Raw genomic sequence first — 20,205 nt, 5'->3', positions numbered from 1 at the left:
CCATCGCTTGTCACGAAGGACAGTAGGAACAGTGAAGACACAGGATCACCTCCATCGCTTGTCACGAAGGACAGTAGGAACAGTGAAGACACAGGTGAATTTTGAAGTGCACAGAGCTTCCTTGTTGCCTGTGGACATACTACTGCTCAGGAAATGCTCTGAAATCTGCCTTTTTGTGTTTTTCTGGAGATCTCCTTGCACAGGCACAGCTGTTGAGGGGCTGCATGAGAAATGTTTCCCCTTTGCCCAGCTGCTCAGGGGCTGAGCCGCTCTCAGCAGCATTTCTTCCTCAGAGCCTGAGGAAGGACTCTCTATGATTAGTTAGGAGTCTCATAACTGTCAAGTAAGGTAGATCAAAGGGAAGATTCTGCAGATTGAGGGCCTCAGTGTCTTTGGGATCCCCCTTGGGGAAGGGGAGTTTTAGTTTCCACAGTTCCTGAAGGAGGGAGTCCCAATCAGGGAGCCGTGGGAGAACCAAGACACTGTCTCATAGTATCACATGCAGTCCCAGCAGTTAGTCTAGGGGAATTGATGCTGCCCACAACTGTAGGCAGGTAGGCAGGGCAGGCAAGAGCTGGCTGCTTCAGATAAAAGTGACGGTTTGCTAGTAAGTTGGCTATAGGGCATGGGAGAAAAAGAATCAAAGCAGGGAACGCTGCAGACTTTGGCTTGAGCAGCTGGAAGACTGGGACAGCCTTTGTTTTTATTTATTCTTTGAAACAGGCCTCCTAGCTGACCTCAGGTTTCATCCACCTACCTCTGTCTCCCAATGTTTGGGATCCCTGACATGCAGTGGTTTGAATGAGAACGGCCCTACAGGCTCATGTATCTGAATATCTAGTCCTTAGTTGATGGAGTGTTTGAGTAGGGTTAGGAGGTGTGGTCTTGATGGAGGAGGTGTATCACTGGGCATGGGCTTTGAGGTTTCAAAAGCCCATGGCAAGCCCAGTCACTTCTCTTCTGCCTGAGGATCAGGATGTAAAGCTCTGGCTACCTCTCTAGCACTGTAACTGCCTGCTTGTGTGCCACCATACTCCTTGTCATGGTGATAATGGACTGAGCCTTGGAAACTGTAAGCCAACCCCAGTTAAATGCTTTCCTTTGTAAGAGCTGCCATGGTTATGGTGTCTCTTCACAGCAATAGAAACCCTAAGACAAGGTATGCACCATCACACTCAGCATGGAGGGATCTTTAAAGGTGCAGAGAAAGATCCAGTAAGCAGATATTGGCTTTAGAAGTAGTGGGGAACATGTAGGTGGCTGGAAGAGGCAACTTTGGGAGTCACCATGTGTAGATGATTAAAAAATTCTGAAAGAGCGGAGAGGTGGTGGTACATGCCTTTAATTCCAGCACTCGGGAGGCAGAGGCAGGCAGATCTCTGTGAGTTCGAGCCCAGCCTGTTCTACAAGAGCTAGTTCCAGGACAGGAACCAAAGCTACAGAGAAACCCTGTCTCGAAAAGCCAAAAAAGAAAAAAAAAGCCTGAAAGAAGCCAGACATAATATCACATGCCTGTTTTCTCAGTAGTCAGAAGGCAGAGGCAAGAAAGTCACCGAAAGTTCAAGGCAAGACTAAGCTATGTAATACGGCCCAGCTACAAAGCAAGACCCCACTCAACAGCAAACAAAGAGCCTTGAAACAGGATAAGATGGTATGAGAAGCAAGTACAGAGACCCGTGCTTAAGGGTGGAGGTCCCTAGCTGAGGCTGTGAGGAGGAAGCAGAAAAGGACGTGGTCCTAGAGCCAGCACCAGTGACTGTTGAACAGTTAGTGCTCAGAGAGCAGGGCTGTAGGGAGGTGCAGCAGCAGGTAGTAACGGCAGGGACCATGACTTTGTGTTGGGCTGCTGGAAGCAAGCATGGCTGGAGAATAGGTGGAGAGGCCAATGCAAAAGGCAGGCAAGTGGGGTCAAGATTCTGGCTGGTCAGAGATCAAAATCAGTCTCCAAGTAATAAAGCAACCCAAAGAGCCATTGCTGGGGCTGGAGAGATGACTCAGAGGTTAAGAGCACTGACTGCTCTTCCAGAGATCCTGAGTTCAATTCCCAGCAACCACATGGTGGCTCCCAACCATCTATGATGAGATCAGGTGCCCTCTTCTGGTGTGCGAGCAAAATACAGACAGAACACTGTATACAGAATAAATAAATAAATCTTAAGAAAAAGAAAAGATAAAAAGAATCATTTCTGTCTGGCTGAGGCTACAATCCCTGAGATCGGAGGGAGCAATGACTAAAAGCAGGTGAAGCTGTAGGTTTTGTTCTTGTTTTCTCTCCGTTTCCTCTTCACGGTGAAAGCCTGGGAACCTGTCATGACTAGGACAGCCATCAGTTGGGCACAGCAAGCACCTTTTGCATGCTGCCTGGGGACCCAGGTTGCTAGGAATTTGTCAGGTTTCCACCAGACCCCTGCAGGGCAGGTACAGAGACTGCCTGGTGTCCTAGGAGGCCCCTGACGAAGTGGTGGAGCAGGAGGTGAGCTGAAACAGTGGGGGGGAGGAGGGGAGGGACGCTGTGGTGGCGTCACTAGGAGCAGACACAGGCTGTGGATTTGGCTTCAGGGGCCTCAACTCACTGGACACATGACCTTGGAATGAAGCCTCTTACAACTTCTGTAAAATCTGTGTCAGCTGAAACAATGGCTCAGTGAGAAAAGCACTTGCTAGATCAGCATGAGGACCTGAGTTCATATCCCCAGAAGCCATGGAAAACTGGCCATAGCATTGTGAGTCTAGGAATCTTTAAAGCATGGAAGGCAGAGTCAGAAGACGCCCTGGAAACTGGCTGGCCAGCTGTCCTGGAGTGCACAGTGCCAGGGACACAAAAAGGAAGGAAAAAGAAAAAAATAGATGTAGTAGTGCATAGCTTTAGGGAAGCAGAGGAAGCCCATCTCTGTAAATTTCAGGCTGGCCTAGTCAATGCAGCAAGTTCCAGATCAACCAAGTGACATAGTGAGACTCAGTCTCAGAAGAGAGAGAGAAAGAAAGAGACTTTGTCTCAAATAAGGTAGTCGGTAAGAACCAATACCCAAGGTTGTCCTCTGACCTTCAGATGAACACACGGGTGCACAAACGCACAAGTCATACATTATACAAAGATTTTTAAACTTCTACTACATTTGTTTATTGGGGTGGGTTGTACATGTTCCACAGTTCATGTGTGGAGGTCAAAGGATATTTCTAGAAGTTGGTTCTCTCCTTCCAGGGATTGAACTCAAGTTTTCATGTCTAATGACAAGTGCCTTTAACCACTGAGCCATCTTCCTGGCCCCAAATCAAAAAGAAAACAATGCTTTTTAGATCTCGGTAGTAAGGATAGTTTTGCTTCTTTTGACCTTTCTCCTGAGCGCACACAGGATTGTGGAAGTCACGGCCTGAAGGTCAGGAATTTCCACACAGAAAGGAGCTATGTGTAGCTGCTTACAGCAGAAGGTGTTTGTGGCTTTGAAATCATGGCTCATTTTCTGGGCGCATGACATTCTCCAGTGGGGCTTTGAGAGAGCCTCTTTGACAACAGCCACTTTGAGGTGGTGGTTTTGATGTAGGATCATCGTGGCGGATGGTTCAACCTTATGCATTAAAATTAAAAAATGACTCACTGGTGTAGAAAACTGCCGACCTGTTCTGTCTCTGAATGGGGCCAGAGGAAGTGGTGAGGGCCAGCGAGGCGATATGGGTTGGAAGGGATAAGGCCAAGGGTGGGGGCTTAGGCACCATCTGCCAGACAAGACGTCATGCGAGTGCCACAACTATCTGTGGTGGAAAGGACCCTGATCATCCCGAGAGAAGTGTCCGCTCAGTCCTTAAGAATTGGCTTGAATCTTGGCAGGATGACATCTAAAATTATCTCTTTCTTAAAGTTAAAAGACCTTATGTGTGTGCTGAGCTGGGGGAGGGCGGGGAATGGAGAGGCAGATATTTAAACCACAACACGGCCCTTTATTCTCCGCTCTAGGCTGCACAGGAAATCCCTAATTAGACGTGTGACAGTGTCTCGGAATCTCTAATGATACACATACATTACAGTTCACATTACAAAGGTCCCTTTGAGTGATGGCTTGGGGGAAAGGGCTAGATGATGAGCCTACTTATTACTGATTTTTTTAATAACTTGCACATTTTCTCCCAGTTATAAAAGTAACAAAAGAAACTATGATAGCTGGAACATTCTGTAGCAGAGACATTACCAAGCAGTTATTTTACTATTTGTATTGTAGATATCGGACTCTTAGAAAGCCTGCAGAGCCTGAATCTTCTGGGTTTCCACCTTTATCCCACTTATTGCTCCATTTCATCCACAGGACAGCCCTGTGATGCCACCAGAGTCTTCTGTTGGGTCACTTCGCCAGAAAGTGAGTCAGGTTCACATGGCGGCTATCAGGTAGAAGGGTGCATGGCCCCATCGCCAAGGGCAGCCACTTATGTCCCAGATTCTGAGAGACTCCCAACTTCCTCCTCCTCTGGGTTTTGATATCTCAGACAGCACATCTGGTTGGGAACCCATGGGCCACCTTGCAGTTAGAGGAGGGAGTATGATATCTGTTGCTTGCTTGCTTTATTGTTTTTGAATATATGCTGTATTATCAGAACTCTGAGAGGAGTGTAGCTTTATACTGCAAACAGGAAATGTCCACTCTTCCTCTCCTCCCCACCTAACTCTGTCCAAAAGGATCATAGCTGGAAGTGTCAATCATGTGGGATGCTCTTGTGTCTAGGCATGCTATGTATGGCATATATGTAGAGAAATTACCCCTTGTCTGGTTTCATTTGTCATTCTTTTAGTAACCATAGTCAACTGCTGTCTGGAAATATTAAGTGAACAATTCCAAAAGCAAACAGTGTGTAAGCTTTCAACTGCACACCGTGCTGAGTATTGCGATTCAATCTTGTGGTGTGGCTCCATCTTCCCAGGACAGTGATCACCCCTTTGTCCTGTGGATCCACTCTGAATACTCTACTCACCCATTACTCCCTGGGAACCTGGCCGAGCAGATCAGCAGCAACAGGACCAATGCCTGTGTTCAGTTAACCCCAAAGCACAGTAGTGATGCAGGAAGTTCAGATATGCAGCGAAAGGCTGAAAAGCACTTCATTTAAGAAAAAGGGTGAACATTCGCAATTTAAGAAAAGGGGGAAATTGTCTGCTGTGGTTTGCCAAGATCTACAGAAGAGCAGATCCTCCATCTGCAAAGCTGTGGAAAAGGAAAAAGAAATTGGTGCGCGGTTCCCTGTTGCACTTCAGAGTACGTAAGTTACAGCCATGGTGTGTGACAAGAATTTAGTTGTGAAAAAGGCATTATGTTATATGATTCAATATTAGCTGCAATTACAGGCGTCCATTTAGGATCTTGGAATCCATTAGGAGATCACACACATGCGCACACATACACACACACACATCCTCTCCCTAGTCTTCAGGCTGGTGCCCCCATCAGTGTGTTGTCATTGGCTATCAGTACAGTTCACTGTGTAGAGACTCAGTTTGTTCTCAGGATTGACCTTAACTGTCTTCCCACTTCCTATATTGTCTCTATGGGTCATGATAGAATTGCAAAGAGTTCCTTCTTCACCTTGTTCCTTCCCTGCCTGTGTGCCCAGGGCGGATTCTAACAGGCTGACAGACGGTGTAGCTGGTTAGGATCTGCATTCCAGCAGGCTCATTGGGTGGTTGGTCCAGCCAGCATGGAGACCCACACTCATGGTGCCCCATCAATTGGTGCCTCCTCATCCCTTACTGGACACCACCCTGGCCCTGGCTATACCCAGCCCCTCTCCTCGTTCCCCTTTGAGCATTCTGTAGGTTGCAGTAGAACCAGGAACACCTCTGACTCCTGCCCTTCCCCTTGCCTTGCCAGGAGGCTGGTAGAGAAGTTCTCCATATCCGTGCAGTTCATTTCGCCAGTGCATCCAGGTGAAACTGTATTTTTGCAGAGATGTTACCCTTTGCCTTGCATCCTGGACTCCTCCAGTCTGAAGCCACACAGCCAACTGGAGGAGCTGTTCCTCAGGTGAGCATGCTGCGCTGGCTATTTTTATGTCAACCTCACACAAGACAGAATCATTTTGGAACTTCAGTATTGCCACTGGATTGGCCTGAGGACAAGTCTGTGATGCATTTTCTTGATTGATAATTGATGTGGGAGGGCCAAGCCCACTGTAAATGGTACCACTCCTGAGCAGGTATCTCTCAGGACTATCTAAAAGCAGGCTAAGCAAGCCATGGGGAGCAAGCCAGTAAGTAGCACTCCTCCATGGCCTCTGCATCAGCTCCTGCCTCCAGGTCTCTGCCCTGTGTGATTCCTACTCTAACTTCCCTCAGTGATGGACTGCTACCTGGAAGTAAAGATGGAATAAACCCTTTCCTTCCCAAGTTGTCATGGTCCTAGTATTTTATCACGTCGAGAGAAACTCCAAGACACATCGGGGAATAGAGGGAATAGTGTGGTCTGTCTCAGAGACAGGGGCCACCTTAAATAAGGAAATCCAAAGCAGTATTTTGAATAACATGAATATGGCACCTTTTATGAATAGAGGTAATTATATTAATTTTCTGTTTTCAATAATGATAATTGATAATCAAACAGACTGGCCATCATGAAGGGAAGTCAAGGCAGAAGCTCAAGTAAGAACCTGGAGGCAGGAACCTAAACCAAGGCCATGGAGAAATGCTGCTTACTGGCTTGATCTCAGGCTCATTCATGTTCAGCTGCCATTGTTATAGAAACCAGCCTTGCCTGCCTAGGAATGGTACTGCCCTCAGTGACCTGGGGCCTCTTTCATTAATTAGCAGTCAAGAAAATGCTCCCACAGACATGCCAAGAGGCAATTCTTCAACTGAGTGTCCAGCTTCGAAGGAGTGTCAAGGTGACAACCAGGATTATCTGTCACAGTAGCGTAGGCATGCATGTCTATTTAGAAAATTTACTAATTTAGTTATATAAACTTTTTTATTTGAGAAAGGGTTTCTCTTTGCAGTTTTGGCTGTCTTGGAGTTCACTCTGTAGACCAGGCTGGCCTTGAATTCACAGAGATCTGCCTACCAAGTGCTGTGATTAAAGGGGTGTGCCACCACTGACCAGCTATAAACTCTTATTTTAAATTAAAAAAAAAATTTTTTATTTTATTGTGTGTGTGTATGTATGTTTGTTTGTATGAATGTATGCTATGTGCATGCAGTACCTGAGGAAGCCAGGGAGGGTATTGGATTCCCTGGGACCAGGAGTTGTAGGTGCTTAGAACCACATTTGGGTCCTCTGGAAGAGCAGAATGTGCTCTTTACCACTGAGACCTTTCTTCACTCCCTGGATGTATACATTTCCTTGAAAAACTGTCTACATTATAGTATACACCAGGCCACGTGTTCACATGTTCATACTGCCTTTTCCTCTCCCAGTATTCCAGTTGTATAGAACAACCTGAGTCAGACTCATCGCACATGGCCTGGGGATCTCAATTAGCACAGGGCCAGGGTCTGGGCTATCAGCACCTATGGTGATCACTCCCACCTATAACAGGGTCCCTTTTCCATAGTTATATCTCATGCAGTTTCAATTACCTGTGACCAACTGTGGTCTGGATATATTAAATGAGCAAATCCAGAAATAATTTGTAGGTTTTTACATGTTTACCATTCTGAGTAGAATGTTGGAATTTGTGCCATCACCTCCATCAGTTTGGAGTGCGAACCTTGCCTGTGTCTGGTGATCTTCACTGGGCATGCTCCCCACCCATTAATCATCAAGTAGCCAGCTCCATTCTCAGATTGATCCTCAAAGTGTGGAAGAGCTTGTAGTCAAGGAATCTCTTCTCTTCTTAGTGACTGTAGAGCATAGGTGCAGTGCTAGTCGGAGTTCGGACAGGCCAAAGAGAAGCCATGATGCTTCCTCTAAGTCAAAAGGTGTAAGTTCTTGACTTTAGGAAAGAAAAGCATTATATACTGGGGTTGCTAAGGTTGAAGGGCTGTAGTTGACTCAGTGGTTAAGCGTGTACACTGCACCCACGTGGGGCAACTCACAGCCATTGGTAACTCCATTCCCAGGGGCTATGACACCCTCTCCTGGACTCCACAGGCGACTGTGTGCATACCCACACACAGACACACATCGTGTAGCAGTTAGTACCAGCCACCATTTTGGTCATCTACTGGGAATCAATGGATCAGATCCCGCACAAACAGCGAGGGACTAGTATATTTGCTGGGGATACTGTCTTCAGTCTGTGTGCCATCAATACTGGAAAGTTTGTCCCCGCCAGAAGCAGGCTTGATGACAATAGGGACAGCTGCCTTGCTCCTCCTCTTCTGGGAAGTAAATTCGTGCTCATTATCACATAATCACTGAAGAATTGTTCTGGAAGGGGATTTTTAAATGGTTTACCACAATCATGCCCAACACTTGGCAGTTGTGAGCTCATGTCCAAGAATATAAGAGAAAGATAAAGAGAATTTAGAGCAGTTGCCTTCTGCTGGATAACCAGATTATGGGCTGGTGGCTGTGGTGGAGGCCAAACGGATGGAGAAAGGACCACCGTGACCCATCCACTTTAACTACAGCATGAGCTTGATCTTGTTAGTTCTCAGTCTATCTCTGCTTTAAAGACTACCAGTAACATTTAGATGTTGCTGTTCAAGATATATATATTACACACATGGGTGCACACACACATAAGTCTACATACTGCAGGCAAAGCACTGACTCATAAATATATATGTAGATAAATGTGAGTGAATATTCTCCTTGCAGTGTTATGTGCTTGCCTTGGAAAGTCAGAAGAGAACACTGGGTCCCCAAGCCTGGAGTTAGGGATGGTTGTGTGCCACTGTGTGAGTGCTGGGGATCAAACCCAGGTTCTCTGCAAGAGCAGCAAGTGCTCTTAACCACTGAGCCAGCTCTCCAGCCCCCTTGTAAAGGTCTCTATTCTGGAAGGCCGCAGGCTTGTCTGAGGGTGGAATGAGCGGTGTGACCTCCACGTTCCCATTCCTCAGCTGTAGCAGGGTGAGTCAGTGTTTTCTCTCTCTTCCTGCCTGGCAACATAGCATTCTGTTTGCAGATGCTGTTGCCCCTAAAGAGAGTAGCTTTTCATCCCTATCAGTCAGTGTTCAAATTCTGATTGTCTTATGTGTGTGGGGTCAGAGGACAGCTTTTAGGAGTCGGTGTCTGCCTTCCACATGGGCCCTAGGACCTGAACTCTGGTCAGTAGACAATGGCAGCGAGCACTGTCTCCATAAATGTTTAGAGATGGTTCTGACTGGTATCAGAACAAAGTCAAAAAAACTACAATTTCATTGTATGATGCTGTCATAAGTAGTGATATGTTGCTTCGATGCCCTAACATAGCCATTTTCCTAGTTTTTTGGAAACACGCATTCTTATCAGCTTTTCTCTGTTATCAATAGTGTGTCAGTGTCTAGAAGCCTAGAAGGTGTGAGCTCCTGAGGTGTGCATGTGACCCCTGGTAAAGGTTCACCTTGCCATCGTAGGAAGGGATGAAAGGGAGAAGGAAGGAAGGAAGAGGGCGACAGGCAGAGGAGCAAGGAAAGCAGCTGGCTGGGAGTGGGCCGACAAGGCAGGGTGTCTGGGTGTCGGAGAAAGGAAGGCTGCCTTAGCACAGGGTGGGGGAGGGAAAGGTGGGGGTGGCACCATCAGCGTATTTCTGCCTGTAACAGGCTGGCTGGTGGCAGGAAGTGTTTGACAGATGAGATGGCCCGTGGAGCTATGATCTGGGATCAGAGCTGCCCTGCCAAAGGGAGCCAGGTGGCTGCCCAGCTTCCCTAGAGGAAGAACTCGGACCTTCCTCCTCCCTCAGATATGCTAATGAACAAAGGCCGTGGTGCTGGAGTGTCTCAGCTCAGTGGTGTTGAGTCTTACTTTGCTTTCTAGAGGTATGCCCTTGTGTGACAGCCCAGCAAGGGGCTGGACACTGGGTAGAGACCACCTCCTTGGACCTTCTTTTGTTTCCTGATTATACCCAAGTCTTCAAGTCTAGGCGTAAGAGTGGGAGCAATAGCCATCCCATCATGGTCCTATGGTATTGTCAGAAAGAAACATGACCTTAGAAGAAAGTTCAAGATTACAAGACTGCCCCACATACTGTCAGTCCTAGGCCACTGAGTGGCTCAGCAGGAAAGGCACTTGCTGCTAAGCCTGGTGACCTGAGTTTGATCCTTGAACCCACAGTGCAAGGAGAGAATCAATCCCCAAGAGTTGTCCTCTACCTCTACCTGTGAACTGTGGTACACACACATGTATTCACACATCACACACACGCATGTACAGGAGCACATGCGTGCTCTACCTGTGAACTGTGGTACACACATGTATTCACACATCACACACACGCATGTACAGGAGCACATGCATGCACACAGTTTAATGTTTTGTGAGCCAACAAGTAAGTTTTCAAGTTGCACTCTTGCATTTTTCAAACCTTTTACGGTTGGGAGGTATGGTGGTGATCCTCAGAGGAGGGGACGTGGGTGCTGCTGTTTTAAAAGTCTCCTCTTGAGGAACATTGCCTCTGCACCTGCCATGAAGGGAGAACATGTTCCTCTCAGCAAAATGGGACGTGTCCTCGCAGATGAAGCGTGCCAACCCTCTGGAGTGACAGGGCAAGGGCTCCAAGTCTGCGGCTCCTCGTGCAGATTCTCGGGTTCTTGTGCAGAAATGCTGCCCCAGGTCCCACCATGCAACTAGAGCTTCCCCAGAGTACCTCCCTTGTCTATCACCAGGTCGACTGACATATGACCTCGGATCGGATCCCTGGAACCCAGATTACATGCCTTAATGCCAGCCATTGGTTCCTAGGATCCCAGAAGCCAAACCTTGTTTCTTCCTTCATTGACAGAAGTTGAAAGGAAATGTGATCTTTCCAAATAGGGAACTGGAAGGGCATCAGACTAGATGGAGGCCCACTTGCGGCATAGCAGAGGCCTACTCCCAGGAGCACCAGCCTCTGCAGTGCTCACTTGTGTGTGTGTGTGTGTGTGTGTGTGTGTGTATTTGTGTGTGTGTGTCTGTGTCTGTGTATGTGCCTGTGTGTCCCTTTTTGGTGTGAGGGAACACAAGCTCTCAGGAAGCCTAGGTGCAGCCTGAGCTGTTCCTCTGGGAGGAAGCAGGAGGTGGGGATGTCTGAACTTCTCGGCTTATGTGGCGTACAGTGCCTACCTACATCAACCCGGGACCCCACAGCTCAGGCTCCTATTTTACTGTGTGCACCTTTCCTGGAAGAGGGTGACAGGTTAAAGCCAGCCATGGAATGTGGACCATCCTGCTGGCAGCAGGTGCCCCCAGAATGAAGGGGAAACTGCAAAACTGGGCCACTTTTCTGGCATCCCTAGGCATCTAACAGGGTGGTATCGCATTCTTCTCTTTAAACAAAGGAGAAAAGCGGGGCACAGGCAGACATTTCTACCGTTATTCATTCTACTCCATTTGGGCGTTTTATTGAAACTTTGCATCTGAAAACTTGGCAAGGGCCCAGGAAGTGATACTGTATAAATAGTTCCCCGTGGTGTTTATCCTTCTGCTGTCACTGGGATTCGCGCGGCATTTAGAGACTCTTCCCATTGGGACTGCTGCCCATAAAGTGGACTTGCAGGCAGAAGCTGGAAGCCTCTCCCCTTGGGCAGTATCGGGGTCAGACATTCCAAGGAGGCTGCAGCTTTGTTCAGCAGCCCACCATGTGAACCAAGCTGGTCCCCCATTTGCTGTCTGCTGGCTGTCTTTCTCCTTGTTTGGCCGACTTCCTGCCTCCCTCCCTTCTGTTGCAGCAGGCGGTGAGGAAAAAGATATCTGCCCTCTGTCATAGCTGTGATGGCTGGGGATTAGCCGTGCATACAGTGTGGCTGTACCCTGTCCCTCTCCTTTCCATCCACAGCTAAGGGCCTTCCATGGGACCTTTCCTTCACTGGCATCCTGGGGATGACAGCTGGGAGCTTCATGCTCAGCCTGGACTGTGTGGCATCTGCTGTCCCTCCCTTCTCCAGAGTCCTCTAACATTCTCAAACTAACCTCTGACCTCAGCATTGGTAAAGGTATGAGCTAGGACCCAGCATCAGTGTTCTTTTTTATTTTGGGTTTTTGTTAATGTTGTTTAATTTTTTTATCATATGTGTGTGTGTGTGTGTATGTACATGTGCGTGGATGTGTGATCACAGCACACCATACCATGCTCACGGAGAACAAAGATCAGCTTTTAGGAGTCAGTTCTCCTTCTACTATATGGGTCCAGGGATCAGAATCAGGTCGTCAGGACTGGCCGCGAGAGCCTTTACCAGTTGAGCCATCTGTCTGGCCCAATGTCAGCATTCTTGGTGTGGAGATTGGACACTGGCTTTTGACTCTGACAACCGACTATGTCACCCAAGGTTTTCGAGTTTTCATGACACACCTTCCTTCCTTTTTGTTCCAGGCCTCCCTGACCAGGGATGTTATGGGGCCTGTGCTTCCTCTTGAGGGTCAGGCCAGTGTCTGCTCTAGGCCCTGTGTCACTGTGACCAGCAGCTCCCCTCACGTCCAGTGAGCCACACTTGGCTCACTCCCCAGTCTCATCTCTTTGCATCTCATTTAGCTGGAGACCTAGGATGCCTAGAAAGCCATTTGCTGCAGTGAACCGTGGGTAAGGCCTTCCCTGGCTCCCTTGCTCCTTGCCTGATGGATGAAATCAACCTTGACAGGGATGAACTGCGGGCAGCTCTCGTGGAGCAGAAGGAAGACAGTGCGACACTCCCTCCGTGCGGCAGTTGAAAATGTGTTGCTCCAGGCCAGCAGGGGCTTGTGCAGTTGGCTTCCCCACTGAGCAACTGGCAGGGTGCCCCACCCCAGAAGCATGCCAGAGCCAGTGTCTCCCAGAATCCCCTGCTTTGCAGTGGCCTCGACACTTGCTTCTTAGCAGATCCTGCCAGTATGTAAAACTCTGATTTCCTTTGCTGGGGGTGCTGTCCCTTTGGTTGCATCAAGAAAGCGTCCTTGTGACAGGCACCTGGGACAGAACTGGTAGGACCTGTACACACACAGGACCGTGTTTCAGAGTGGTTAACCTGTCGTGACCACAGGAACAATGTCTCTTTCTCTTCCAGATTTAAATGACTTTAGAGATATATAATTTGTAAATGGCCAGGACAGGCTCAGAGTGATGGCAGTTTGGCTCAAGGGAAAATCTCGGTTTCAGAGCAGTCTGTTCCTGGCAGATGGCAGTATGATGTCCTTTTCAAAACAGTAGTAGAACAGGGAGGGCTGACCAAAAGGATCGGGACACATGATGTTATCTGAATATTTCCTTCATGGTTTCATTTCCTGGAATAATCCAAGTGGCCATCTTTGGACTGTTTTCTAAAAAAAAAAAAAAAAAAAGCACAAAAAATGTGTGGAGGGTGTAGTACCTTACCTCACACCCAGATTCAAGTGACCAGGGACTCAGAAAGTGACTAAGTCCAACCAAGCCTTCTAAAGTTTCTTCCAAAGCGCTAAAGCTGCACGCAATGGACTGGAACAGCTAACTACCCTATTTTGTTTTCTGAAGACCCGGGGTCCTGAAGGTCAAGGTACCTGCCAGAGCTTAGCTTCCAGCCAGCAGCCTGCTTCTGACGGGGTGCAGGAGCTTACAACTAGGTTCTGGTTAGAGCCATGTTACTGACCTGAGCACACGTATGCACTCCCGGGACAGGTGCGGCCGGCACACAGTCTGAGGAAGGCTTCATGGAATCCTTGCTGGGTATTTCCTTCCCAGAAGTCCCCAGTCCCGGGCTCTTTCTGTCATTTTCCCACCCTCTCAGGTGTCCCTTCTGTGTCAGGAAAATACAAGATGAGGCAGAAACACTGTATAACTAGACCCACAGATGCAGGTGCCCACGGGTAATTCTGTCAGCCCCTTGCAGCTGAAGCCCCAGAAGGAGCCTCAGACAAGGATGCCTGACCCCTGGTTTCTCCCCTTGCTTGGCCAGGATCCTTGCTTTGGTTTCCCACTCTATCACATAGCAGGGGCAAATACTAATCAGAGTGGCTTTCAGACACCATGAAGTGTGTCTGTGGGAAACTCTGGAGACAACAGCCTGTTCTGACAATGTCATCAATAGGGGTTTTTTTTTCCCTTCCCATGGTGTCTCATGCCAAGGATTCTAAAAGTACATTTGTCCTTAATGTGCCTATAGGCTTCATGCTATCCCACAGCAAAGGTGAGTCCTGCAGAGTCACTGAGACCAGCTTGCTGAGCTGGTTCTGCCAACTGGAGCTACTTACCCTAACCTGACTGCTCTGGCCCCACAGGTCCTCACTGCCCCAGCAGCTCTCCTTCCTGCACCAGGGCCTCCTGAGCAACCTCTATCTGCATGCCTCTGATTACCCGCGACCTCTGCTCCAGTGGCTGTTCCAGGTGAGAAACACAGACCTGCCGCTAGGTGGCGGGAATGATGCAGCCCTATAGCCCAGGCAGGCCCAGGGGTCAGACTGATGATGCTTAGCTGCTTTTTGCTTAGGATAGTTCAGATCCAGGGGATGGAGGAAGGCTGGTGAGGATTAATCCTCACTATAATGCTAAAGATGTCAAGGTCCTGGAGGTGGAGAGGCCCAAATAAGTCCAGAGATGGAGCCTGGAAGTTCTCTGTGCAGCAACCCCAATCTGTGTGCCTCTAGAGTGTTCCTGAGCTACCTACAGGGTGAGGGGTATGTCTTTCCTGAAGTGCTTAGAACCGAGTGATTGGATCCATTCTAGTCAACAAGTGTTAGGTCCATTCTAGTCAACAAGAGTGTCCATCATAACACCACCTTTCCCCCGTTGCCTGCCCCCCACTCCTGCTGTCACAGTCATGAATGGCTCATCCCAGGAGCATAGCTGGAGGGGGCACCCAAGGCCCCTCTGCAGCCCTGGATACCTGAGCTTGTGAGTCCATTGCTATAGACTCTGGAGTTTGAGGGTTCTCTGCTTTGTGAAGCTGTAGGTGGTCTGGAAAAGCCCAAAACAGCGCCTTCTGCCCCACTTTCCTCCCCAAGGAACATTTTGCCTCAAGGCAACGCACATTTTGTGTGCGGATGTAAACCTCTGGTAGGTGGGAGGCTAGAAGACAGTCCAGGACCTAATGCTGCCTTCCAGATGTCCTGCATTTGCCTTGCCTTGGCCCCTCGCCCAGACCTGTCCTTGTCTGGGGATGGGCTGGTCACAAGTTCCAGCTGGTACCAGAGCTGCCAGTTGAGGCCTGGAGCCCACTTGCCAATCAGGGCTGCCATGCAGGGTGGGCTATTCAGGCACTTCTCAAGCTTGGCAGACTGGCTGCCTTCCAGATAAGGCTCACTCTGCACCTTCTGGGGACGCTTGTGGTGCTTCTGTCCTAGAGGGAAAGAACGCTGGAGTCCTGGGACCCTGGGCATAGTTGTCACCCTGGTCCGTCTCCCAGTTCCTGGGATGGAGAGGTTGGGACGGCAGGGCGGGTAGGAGCTGGGAACAGTCAGGCCATTATTCTGCACCCGCAGCACAGTTTCTCTCTGCTCCGTGCACAGCGTATGACAGAATACACAATTGGCCATTGGGAGGCACAAAGAACCCCTCTAAAACATCGCCCACAGAGGGTCCTTGTGTGACCCTGATAGGCGTAAGTCCCTCCCTTTCCATGGCTCAGTCTCCACTAGGTTCTGGAATTCAAGCCATGGACCGCGTGGAGAAACCTCTCCTATCTCTTGTGCCAGCTCCACTGTGCCGTGAGGGGCAAACAGAGGAGAGGAGTTGAGCCCCAGGTGCAAGCTCAGCCTCTGTCGCTTTTCCTTCTGTGTCACCTTGTGCAAGTCCTTGGTGTCAGCATTGTATGATGGAGCCAGCAGTGCAGAGTGGGTTAACCGAGACTGTCCTACAGTCTGTCTGGTCGGTCCTTAAGCCTGTCCACTCTCACAGATCCCCAGCTCTGCTTAGGGCCCGTGCAAGGAACAAGGGCACAGGTGCTGCTTCATACCTCTGTCAGGCTACTGAGGACAGAGAGGTCTGGGGTCTCCCTAAACCCACTGCAGGGGATTCTCACTGAGCAGTCAGAGATGGCTGGGCCTCAGGCAGAAGGAGAAGCAGGGATAGGGAGGGATGGGCACTCAGGGCAGACTTCCTTCTCTTCTCTATGCGCATGGCCGAGTAAGGCCAGGCCCCATTCCCACATCTGAGTGAAAGACTGTAGCTGACCTGGTCCAAGACTGGGCAGGTCACAGATTGTTCAGGACACCTGGGGTCTATTCTAGGCGAGGAGTGACCGTTAGAACTTACCACCTCTGCTCAGTTGGCCACTCCTTTGTTAAAGATAGCCTATTTTTGCTGGGACTTGGTGACCTCTGGGCTTGGTTTGCCTCTTCCTTGCTCCCAGGGCCTCTTGAAGGTACACTGTACACATGAGGTAAACAGCCCAGGCCTTGACACTCTTAACTTACACGCACTCCTCACATGCTCACAGGTTCACCTGTTGGTGGGCCTTGCCAGGGAGAGTGGACAGAAGCAGGCAGCCTGCATCCCCAGTGAATTTGTATTCGTCCTGGTAGACATTAAAGCTGTTTGAGAAGGCTGGGATGCAGGAGAGGAACAGGGCCTTAAATTCTGACACAGAGCCCTTAAGAACTACAGCTGGGAGAAGGAAAACCACGGGCCCTCTAGAGCAGGAGACTGAACAAATGATTCCTTACAGTCAGGTCCAGCAGTCTCCTCATTGGGTATGGGAGGGGTGGAGAGTGGGGTGGAGGATGCATTCTGGAACCAGGTGACCCATGAGAACTGTCCAAGTTGAGGATGTGGGGGTTGAGCTCTTAGATCCCAGCTCTGGGCTAGAGAGAGCCACTTCTTGAGCCAGGCATAGCCTGTAAGATCAACTTCCAGGTAGAGAATCCCACTTTGCTTGCTGTCTCCAGATACGTGGCACTGGGCAGTAGGAAGGGAGGCTTGGCACACAGCAACAACCATGACAGTATCCTTCCACCCTCTTGACTTGGAAGCATGAAATGAGATATATTTAATATACAATATTATATACTTGTATGAAACTGTTTCTGGTGACTTATGCTTAGAATCCCAGCACTTGGGAGGTAGAGACAGGAAAACCTGGAGTTCAAGGTTATCCTTAACTATACAGTGAGTTCCAGGCCAGCCTTGGCTGCATGAGATCCTCCCTTTGAGGTTCTTTAAGAATAAACAAACAAAAAGATAATAAATTTGTATGAAGTCTTGCTACTATTACTCTGTACTAAATGTTTTTTGTTTTCTTCCTAGTTGCTAACATGGCCTCCAGAAACATCTTCAAGAGCTTTTAGTCTCCTCTGGGATCTCAGCATAGACAGACTTTTCCGTCAGCCTGGTAAGTACCAGGGTGCAGGGTAGGTCGGTACTCACATACTGGAGCCTGTCCCTCCACCCCACCCCGACCCAGCGTGCTGAGGACATTGCATCACCTGTAATGGAGACATCAGACAGCACATCTTTGGCTCTGGCTCCAGTGTTAGTGACAAGCAGAGCCAACAGGCTCCTTGGGACCTCCACAGGCTGGGTCCAGTTCTCAGTGACCAAATCTAGGCCGACTTCACAGCCTCCTGGGATCCCTATACCATCCAGAAAGGTGAGTTTTGCCCCAGGCAGGCTCTGGCTCAAAAGACAGCTTGTCATCCAGATTCTTCCAAGGACCTAGGAAGAAAAGCCGCAGTGCATCAAAGAAGCACTTTAGCCTGGCATCACCAGGAAGGAAGCCTCAGAACTGCCCCTCCGCCCCCGCTCCATCCCACCCCCAACAGCACCTTGAGTGACAGCCTCCGGTCTGGCATTTTGGGTATATTTGACTCAGCATTCCAGAGAAGCATTTCGTGTCCTGCTAGTGGCTACACCTTCCTCGGCTGTCATCATTTGGTACCTGAACCTAGACACTTTGGCACCAAAAAATATTATGTAAGCAGTTAGAAGTTGCTCACAGCTGGCAGGGAGAGGGCCTCTCAGAGGACTGTGCTCCGCCTTTGTCCAGCCATTACTCTCTACCCTTGAGCACGCAAACACACAGTTCTGAGGGCCAAGGTTGTAGCCCCTGGAACACCAGAGCTCCGGCCCTGTGAGTGTCTGTATTGTACTCCTCTGCTTCAGGAGTTGCCAAGATGGAGCCATCTGTCAAATCAGAGCATTCCAGACACCCCCATAGGCCCCTCACTAAGGGCTTCTGAGAAGCTACCAGGCCAAGTGTGTTCTTCCTTTTCGTAACCTCTGCCCCTGTGGCCTGTGTTGCCCTCTGCGGCCCCAGGGCCGCCTCTGCAGCATGCCTGCCCTTTCGGAAACAGAGGCCTTTCTTGTCCACCCCTCTCCATGCTGTGGTATGTGTCTCCTCCACTCTGCTCGCCTTCCCTCCAGTCAGAAGGATACTGAGTAGCTCCCGAGTTCCTGGTTCTCAGTTCTGGCTCCCCTGGCTACAGAATGTGTTCTCAGACATCACCTTTGAACCCAGACTGGGGTTCTGTCCCCTGCCAAATAGAATAGACCCTAGGCTAGAACATTCCCTGTCTGAGGTCAGGATCCCCACTGATTTGGAGGAAGTCAGGCCTGATCCGCAAAAGAACTAATTTAAACAGGTATCTGCACACCTGTGTTCACCATAGCATTGTTAACAGACAAAAGGTGGAAGCAGCCTACATGCCTGACAGATGAATAGACAAACAAAATATGGCATAGATGTATGATGAATTGTAATACATATATATATGTGTGCACACACACATATATATATATATATAAAAATATATACACGTGTGTGTGTGTGTGTGTGTGTGTGTGTGTGTGTGTGTGATGACCAGAATAGACATGCAGTGGAAGGAAGACAGTTCTGACATATGCTGCAGTATAAATGAATCCTAGAACCTGTGTGTTAACTGAGATGAACCAGTTGATCCCATTTGCATACAGTCCCTCAAGAAGGGGAAGTCACAGAATTGTAGCCCCCGAGGCTGAGGAGAGAGATGGGAGTTGTTCAGCAGGTTTTGGCTTGAGAAGCTGGGCAGCTGGGCAGCAATGCGAGGACAGTGGCCACTGCCCCTCACAGGCAGAGACGTTGAGGAGGGCTGCAAAGCCTCGTACCTGTTAAGCATGTTTGACTGCTCAGCTGAACCCCAGCACAGGATGCATGCTAAAGGTTTATTTAGATCCAGGATGGCTACAAAAAAAGCCTTGCTCCTCAGGTTCACGTACAACCTGGGGGCCCTGGGGGCCTCTGTTAGCCCTAGGCAAAACTGCAGGACCGCCTGCCTTAACACCTGTCTTTTCCACACGCAAGTTCCTATTCCCTGGGGTGTGTGCTCACTGATGGCTCTTCTCTGACTGACTGTCCTGTGGAAGGTCTGATGGAGTGACTTTTATCTTTTCTTTTATCTTTAGGACCTTTCTCCTAGCCCACTTCCTGAGTCAGGAGAGGGGGTCAGTTTCAGCATGTTCTGTGGGAGTTAGAGACTTGAGCGCTCCAGGGCAGGCTGATGTATAAGGGGCAGGATGTATTGAGAAGCAGCTGGTGGTGAGTTTGGAGGGTGGAATATTCTGGAACATTGCTAGTCTTTACCTCAGGGAATATCCACTATCCATTCACAGATGCCTGGAGGCCTCCTGCATTAGGGCCCAGCTGGATGGCAGAGGGACAGGATAACTCAGGCCAGCCCTTGTCCTCAGAAGACTAATGACCAAGGGGAGGGCATAGAGCATTTGATCACCTCTAGAAACTGCACAGGGTAGGATTGCACTCTCAGTTGCTTGGAGACCAAGTGAGCCCCAAATGGAGTGCCTGTCCTGTCTAAAGGGGCCACCCACACCAGTTGTGTTCCAGGCCAATGCATGACATCACACACAGCCTTCATGTTGTCAAGCCATATTTTCATTAAACTGTACCTTGACTGTTAGTGGCATATAACAGGAAACTCCATACTCTGCTCTGTAGCATGAGCGTTCGGGTTTCTGTGACTCTAAAATCACTGCTGTAGGATTGTCATGCATTCCATGTTCTCATGAGACAGGGTTGAAAGCTGAAAAGAGAGAGATCAGTGATAAAAACGCCTGCCTAAGAGGAAAGCCTGGGTTGGACCCCAGCACTCAAATTTTAAAAAGGCAAAGTTGAGGGGCTGGAGAGATGACTCAGAGGTTAAGGGCATTGCCTGCTCTTCCAAAGGTCCTGAGTTCAATTCCCAGCAACCACATGGTGGCTCACAACCATCTGTAATGAGGTCTGGTGCCCTCTTCTGG

The 20,205-nt window shown here is 49.2% G+C and overlaps 1 protein-coding gene across 1 annotated transcript in view; it reads left to right on the top strand.

Moving 5' to 3' along the window:
• The window catches only part of Fam178b (family with sequence similarity 178 member B), a 97,311-nt gene that overhangs the window by 9,540 nt on the left and 67,566 nt on the right, over positions 1-20,205 (top strand). The window contains exons 4-6 of the mRNA XM_026785778.1: positions 5,853-6,005; positions 14,259-14,364; positions 17,221-17,305. Of these exons, the coding sequence (XP_026641579.1) occupies positions 5,853-6,005; positions 14,259-14,364; positions 17,221-17,305 (344 nt within the window). The remainder of the gene's footprint in view (positions 1-5,852; positions 6,006-14,258; positions 14,365-17,220; positions 17,306-20,205) is intronic.

This window comes from Microtus ochrogaster, linkage group LG2 (genome assembly GCF_000317375.1).
Source record: "Microtus ochrogaster isolate Prairie Vole_2 linkage group LG2, MicOch1.0, whole genome shotgun sequence".
Lineage (NCBI taxonomy): Eukaryota > Metazoa > Chordata > Mammalia > Rodentia > Cricetidae > Microtus > Microtus ochrogaster.
The sequence above is the reverse complement of the archived record's forward strand: the minus strand, read 5'-3'. Positions and strand labels throughout refer to the sequence as shown.